This window comes from Octodon degus, unplaced genomic scaffold (genome assembly GCF_000260255.1).
Source record: "Octodon degus isolate 3935 unplaced genomic scaffold, OctDeg1.0 scaffold00092, whole genome shotgun sequence".
Taxonomy (NCBI): Eukaryota; Metazoa; Chordata; class Mammalia; order Rodentia; family Octodontidae; genus Octodon; species Octodon degus.
The window spans coordinates 3,906,313-3,912,577 of NW_004524668.1; the positions used below are offsets into that span (position 1 = coordinate 3,906,313).

At 52.1% G+C, this 6,265-nt stretch overlaps 1 protein-coding gene across 3 annotated transcripts; it reads left to right on the plus strand.

Annotated features, from left to right (window-relative positions):
* Nucleotides 1-813: 813 nt before the first annotated feature.
* LOC101567385 lies at nucleotides 814-3,550 on the plus strand. Of its 3 annotated transcripts, XM_023722585.1 has the most exons (3): nucleotides 814-890; nucleotides 2,629-2,712; nucleotides 2,911-3,550. In XM_023722585.1, exons 2-3 carry the CDS (start codon nucleotides 2,698-2,700, stop codon nucleotides 3,505-3,507), a joined length of 612 nt encoding a protein of 203 aa, XP_023578353.1. In that variant the 5' UTR covers nucleotides 814-890; nucleotides 2,629-2,697; the 3' UTR covers nucleotides 3,508-3,550. The 3 variants fall into 3 exon arrangements, with proteins under 3 accessions (XP_023578353.1, XP_004637799.1, XP_023578352.1); XM_004637742.2 differs by having other exon boundaries at nucleotides 2,629-3,550; XM_023722584.1 differs by lacking the exon at nucleotides 814-890 and adding an exon at nucleotides 2,475-2,528 and having other exon boundaries at nucleotides 2,629-3,550.
* Nucleotides 3,551-6,265: the final 2,715 nt, after the last annotated feature.

Consider the following 6,265-nt stretch of genomic DNA (forward strand, 5'->3'; position numbering starts at 1 on the left):
TAAATGTGGTAAAAAATATTGATAATTAATGGATTTGAGTGAAAAAGCGCATTCAAGAGTTCATAAATTTTCAAGAAATTTGAGAATTTGTGAAAATACTGAATTGTTTGGGGTCATTCATTTGCTTTGCAATGCTGGGGATTGAACCCAGGGCCTCACGCACACTAGGGAAGTTCCCCACTACTGCCCCAAACTGTATTTTCAATGTTGAGGGAAGAATATGGTGGAGAGAAGATTTTCTGGGAAATGTGATGAGACCTTGCAAGAGAATTCTGGGCATTTGTTCAACACACATGTCTTCCGTGGCCCCTGTGGACCAGGCCCCAGTGAGGGGCTTGCAGTTCCAAAAGGAACATGAAGGTTTGTGCCCTTGAGACTCTCAGGCTCTTAGCAGAGTCCCACACAGAGTAGGTGCTCAACGTGGGATTGTTGGCTGCACCAGAAGAGGCAAGAAGAGAGGAATGAAGTTGCTGTCATGTCCAAGAATGGGTCACCCAAAGGGATACGGCTTGAAGGAGATTTGATAAATGTTTGGTGACCTAAAGTTAAAAAAAAAAGAGAGAAATTCATGCTGACCACAGTGAACAGGAGTTCACTGCGCTAGCATAAAACTTCCTGGCTCACAGCAAACAGAACACAAGAAAAACAACAAGGAACACTGGAAAACAGCCACCCAGCCTCGTTTCAAAAATAGGGCCCATCTGTCCTGGCAGGCTTAAAGTGGCTCTGGCTCCAGGGCAGGGGCCTGGCTGCGATGACCCCTGGCGGCCCCTCCCAGCTCTAGGATTCCATGATTCTATGACATGGCCAGCAGTCTGGAGTAGCAGCATGCAGGAATCCCCAGTGGAGAGCCAGAGGAGGTCTATGTCATCTGCCTCTGAAGAGACACAGTGAGACAGCAGGCCCTTAGGGAACATGGGGTTGGGTCCACCGGAACGGGAAGGGTGGGGTCTCTGGCGCCAGCCCCCAGTCACCTCTGATATTTCAGGGTTGGGGGTGGGAGAGTTGATCCAGGAAAGGAAGAGGCCAGGGTCTGGATATTCTGCCCATTTCAGACCCAAAGGACAAGGGCAGCTGAGAGAGGGTCATGGGCTGGGAGAGGGGCAGGCAGCTGTTTCCTGGGAGGGGTGGGCTCAAATACTCCTCTGTTAGCATAAGGCAGGCATGGCCAGGAGCCTGCTCTGGTGTGGTAGGGGGGAAATCACAGCCTTGTTCCAGCTGGAGAGGGGGTGGGGTTAATATCAGGGAAGCAAGGGACAATGGGATGACACTGCCCTTGCCTGGGCCCAGGCAGGCCAGGAAGAGGGGGTGGACCCCACCGGCGGAAAATCTCTGGCTTGGCCAGGTCTTATTTTCCTTGAAGTCCCCACTCTGGGCCCAGGAAGAGCAGAAAGCCTGCTCCCCTCTTCTGGTAGAGTGCTTAAGGGAGTCAGGCACCACCCAAGAGGATCAAAGCGCACAGCTTGGCAGGTTCTGAGCTCACAAATTCAGCTCCAAGTGTAGGCTCAGTGCCCTATGCCCCCACCCTCAAATGGAATCCCTGAAGTCAGGATCAACAATTCGGGGATTAGCTAGAACCCTTCTCCACCGGGCTTCTCTCCACCTGTGTTCTCATCTAGGCAGGCAGGACAGGTGTGGTGAATTCACTCTTAGAAGTGTGGAGGAGGAAGCCACAGTCACACTGCCATTACAGCACTGACACTCCCGAGCTGTCACCCTGGCTGTGTGGTCAGAGGGCAGGAACATCATTTCTCTCAGTACCAGTTTCTTCCATCTGTCCCCTGGGGATACAATCTCACTACCTCTTTGACCCGTGGTAGGAGTTAAATGAGTTGACTCACACACCTTAGGTCTAAGGTGAAGGGCTGAGCACACAGCAAGCAGGAGTGTGGTGTCCCGTTGGAGGCCAAGATACATTCTCAGTACTGGGGTACATGGCACAGCTGGTTAGCTAGCTGCTCCATAGCACCGAAAGTCTGTCTCTGCGTGGAATTTCTCCATTAGAGATTCGAATCTTGTGGTTTCCTCGAGTCCTTTCATCAAACATGATTGGGAATTTCAGAATGTAAGCTAGAAGTAAAAACAAAAGCAGACACGGGCAAGGCAAGGTCTGGGGTTCAATCCCCAGTACTGGAAGAGAAAAGAAAAGAAAAGAGAAGGGGGGAAGGGGAAGGGAGGAGGAGAGGAGGGGAGGAGGGGAAGGAGGAAATGGGAAAGGGAGGGAGAGGGAAGGAGAGGGAGAGGAGTGGAGGGAGGAGAGGAGAAGATGAGAAGGGTGTGGTGGCACATGCCTGTAATCCCAGTACTTGGGAAGCTGAGGCAGGAGGATTGCTGTGAGTTTGAGGCCAGTCTGGGCTACAGTTCAAGACCAGCCTGGACGACATAGCAAGACTGTCTCCCTTTCCTAGATGGTCCTTTGGGCTCAGTGTTCCTGGGAGTCTTGACTTCTTTCCCATCTCTTGTGCTCTCTGCAGAGGAGGGTGTCCAGTTTGCGGCTGGAGATCCCCCAGGCCTGGGAGGAATAGTAGGTGAAGAAACAGGGTAGTTCTGGACCTCTCGGAGCAGAGCGGACCCTGGAGGAAAAGCCCAGAGGGGGCTGGCGAGTTAACCAGGCTCCTTCCTTTCCAGGCCAGGTAACCACCAACCTCCAGACATTGCCATAGCTCAGCCATCAGTGTCATCAGCAGTGCTGGGAGCATGTCGCGACGCCAGGTGAGCCATTCTAACACCTACAGCCACACGGGCCATCCTAACTACACATCCTTCCCACCTCGAGCTCCAGGCTGGACCCAGGGCCACAGCTTAAACGGAGTTAGCAGGGCCCCATGCACGCGTACCTGCAACGGCTTGGACTTCAGCGCCTGCAACGGCCACTCCGAACAGCCCTTGAATCCCACCTTCCCCTGCAAGGGCCAGTCCTACAACCCCAAGTTTGCAGAGAGCAGCCACCTGGAGAGAGGACCGAAGGTGGTCAGAAAGCCCACTGATCAGAGCAATAGCCCCCACTACCTGCTCTGTACCAACCGTCCTCCAGGCCCCTCCAACCCCAGCTTCCTGGACCAGCTCATCAAGGGTATCAACTACCTGGACCGATCGACCAATGCCTTCTACAACTGCTCCCAAACGCTGAGCCTGCCCAGGCTTGCAGTCAACTACCTGGAACGAGCTGCTAATGCTCTCTACCAGGACAACCTGGAACCCTTGTCCCGCGGTTACTCCAGCCCCAGTAGCAGCATGGCCGCCTCTGGCAGCTCCACCGCCAGCACCTGTGTGGTGCCTTCCCTGGGGGCTGCCGAAGCCCTGCAGTGCCTGGCCGGCTCCACCAGCATGAGCGACCAGCATCCACCTCAGAGCCAGAGCTTCACCCCTCCGAGGTCGGGCACCAAGCTGCCCGAGCTCCCTTTGTTTGGCAGTGGGTTCTTAAGTCATCTGCCCAAGGTCTGGGAAACCATCCGCTCAGGCTGGAATGCCCCAGAGCCCAATTCCAAACCCTCCACCTGGTGGTGACCTTGACACCAATTGTACAGTGGACACGTCTATCAGGCTGCAGTTGTAGGAAATAAATTGTGGCAAAATACTCCTTTCAAGGCTCTGCTGGGGAAAATAACCATTTTGATTGTGGGTTACAAACTCAAAGGTCACCATGGCGTACTCCTGTAATCCCAGCACATAAGAGGCTGAGGTAGGAGGGTTGCTGTGAGTTCAAAGCCAGCCTGGGTTACATAGTGAGTCTGAGGCCAGACTGAGCTATATAGCAAGATCTTGCCTCAAAAACAAAACAAAGAAAAACCTCAAGGAATGGCTGGGGAGATAGCTCAGCAGTCTAAGTACCTGCCTGGCAAGCTCAAGGACCTGGGTTAGATCCCCAGTACTGCATGCTGGCCCCTGGGCATGGTGAGCCAACCACCAAAACCTGGCATGGCGGCATATGCCTGTAATCCCAGCACTGGGGAGGCCGAGACAGGAGGATCACTATGAGTCTGAACTGCATAGCGAGACCCTGTATCAAATTAATTAATTAATTAAAAAATTTAAAAAGAAAGATCTCAAGGGCCTCTGGGGACAAAGGTTAATGAGCGAACTGGGCTGGTGGCAGCAGAGAGTGGTGGAGAGTCTGGCCAGGTGAACACAGACTACGTGGTCACTACTTGGCTCTCCAATGAGTCATTGCCTCCTCAAGGAAGGCTAGGGCTCTCAAGGCAGGGGGTAGGGAGGAGGGTTCCGGGCTGGCCTTGAACTCCTGGATCCAAGCATCCTCCTGCTTCAGCCTTGTGAGTAGCTAGGACTACTCAAGATGTGCATATGTACCACCACACCTGGCTTTGGGATCTGATCTTTGTCAGCAACCAATTAAAAACTTGCAGGCTGGGTGTGAAGCCCACAGGTCTCAGAAATGGGTAACAATAGTAATAATGACACACATATGGCAGCAGCTTCTAAGGGCTTTACACATATTCGTTATTTTGTAATTTAGAACTGGGAATTGAACCCAATTGAATTTCATGCTAGGCGGGTGCTCTATCACTGAGCTACACCCCCAGGCTTTCTCAAAACCTTCTTGTTTTTTTAAGAGAGAGGGCCTTGCTAAGTTACCCAGGTTACCCTCAAACTTATGATTCTTTTGCATCAATCTCTAAAGTAGCTGGGAACAAGTGTGTACTACTGAGCTTGGTTCATATTTATTCTTTGAAAGCTGTAATTTTGGTGACCATGGCCTACAGTAGGCATAAGAAGCCCTAACTAGTGGGACAGGCATTGAACAGGTAACCAGGGTGGCAGCAGGACTGAGGATAGCCCTTCCCAGGAGCTTGCTGCCCAGAAGGCTTCCATCTGGACCAGGTAAGACTGAGTGGGTCAGGACCACACGGCCCTTTTTCCCTATATCTTGAATTTCTTGTCATTGATGCCTTGGAGAACGTTCCCTCAGCACATTAAGGACTCAGGTGCCGAGCAGCCCACAGGGCAGTAATTTGCCCACAGTCCTACTGTGGGAGGGACTCTGAAGATCTGCACTGCATGCAGAGCTCCAATGTTTTCTAAGGGACCCCTTGACTCTGATGTTTCTGTGTCTCCCCTTGTCACCAGCCAGGCTTAGAGCACCCCAATTGGATGATAGATCTTGTCCCCCTGGATCCTAGATCCGCAGCTACTTCCCAGACTGCGCAGAGGCATTTCAGCCCTCAGGGCCCATTTCCAAGTGGTTGCAAACTTCAGACCTGATCTCTGTTGTAGAGCCCTCCTGTCTCCTTGATGACACGAAGGCCAGTAGCATCTTAGAGTGTGGAACGGGACTGACCTTGAGATACAGCAGAACCTGGGGGCCCGCAAAATTCTTTGGCACTTGAAGACAGTGGCCTGCTGTGGCCTGGCCCTATGGCCAAGTAGAGAAGGCAACAGCCTTGAGCATTCCCCATGGGATCACCACCCGATGAGCAGATGGGAGAAGACACCAAACTCCTGGTCACTGAATTCTCCCACATTCGTATTCCAAGGGAGCTCATTGGTGGGCCAAACAGAGCACAAAGCACACGCCCTCCTCAGCCCCTAGCACCCCTCTCCTCCACAGGGAGGAGCCTGTGACTCTGTCCAATGGGTCCTCACCTATTCCTGCACCCAGATAAACACACAGCAACGCAGCTCTTTAGAATCCTGGAGCCCTCTGTCCAGCCACTCAACCCCCGCTTCCCACTCCAGGTCTGTGGGAACCTGGCTCTGCAGCATGAGAGCTGACTTCTCCTTGCTCTGCTAGGGATGCTCGCTTCTGAAAAGGCCCAGCTTCTCCAAGTATAGAGTAGAAGCCACTTGGCCAGGGCACTGCTCTTGAGGCAGCTAACTCAGTCCTGCTCACAACAGGAGCTAGTCTTTATGTCCACGGTGGTTATAGGGTCTTGCACCCACCATGCATGCAGCTATAGTAATTGGCATTACTCTAAGGCTGATTACCTGCTTCATAGTTTGGATATTTCAATAGCTAACAATATCAAAGATCCCAGGTGACATTTACAAGCTCTTAGCTACATGCCAGGCTTTGTTTGAAGTCCTTTGGATTCATTTACTCATTTAATCCTCTAATCAGTTCTTTAAGGAAAGTACTATTGTCCCTATTTTTCAGATGAGGAGACTGAAGCAGAGAGGCAGCAACAAATGATTCTGATAAAGTGCACAGGACAGAATGGCTCCTGAAAAACGGTTGGCACTGTCATTATAGGATACTACCTGCAAATGAGCACCAAGAATGACAACCGTAGGGCCAGCCAAATAGCTC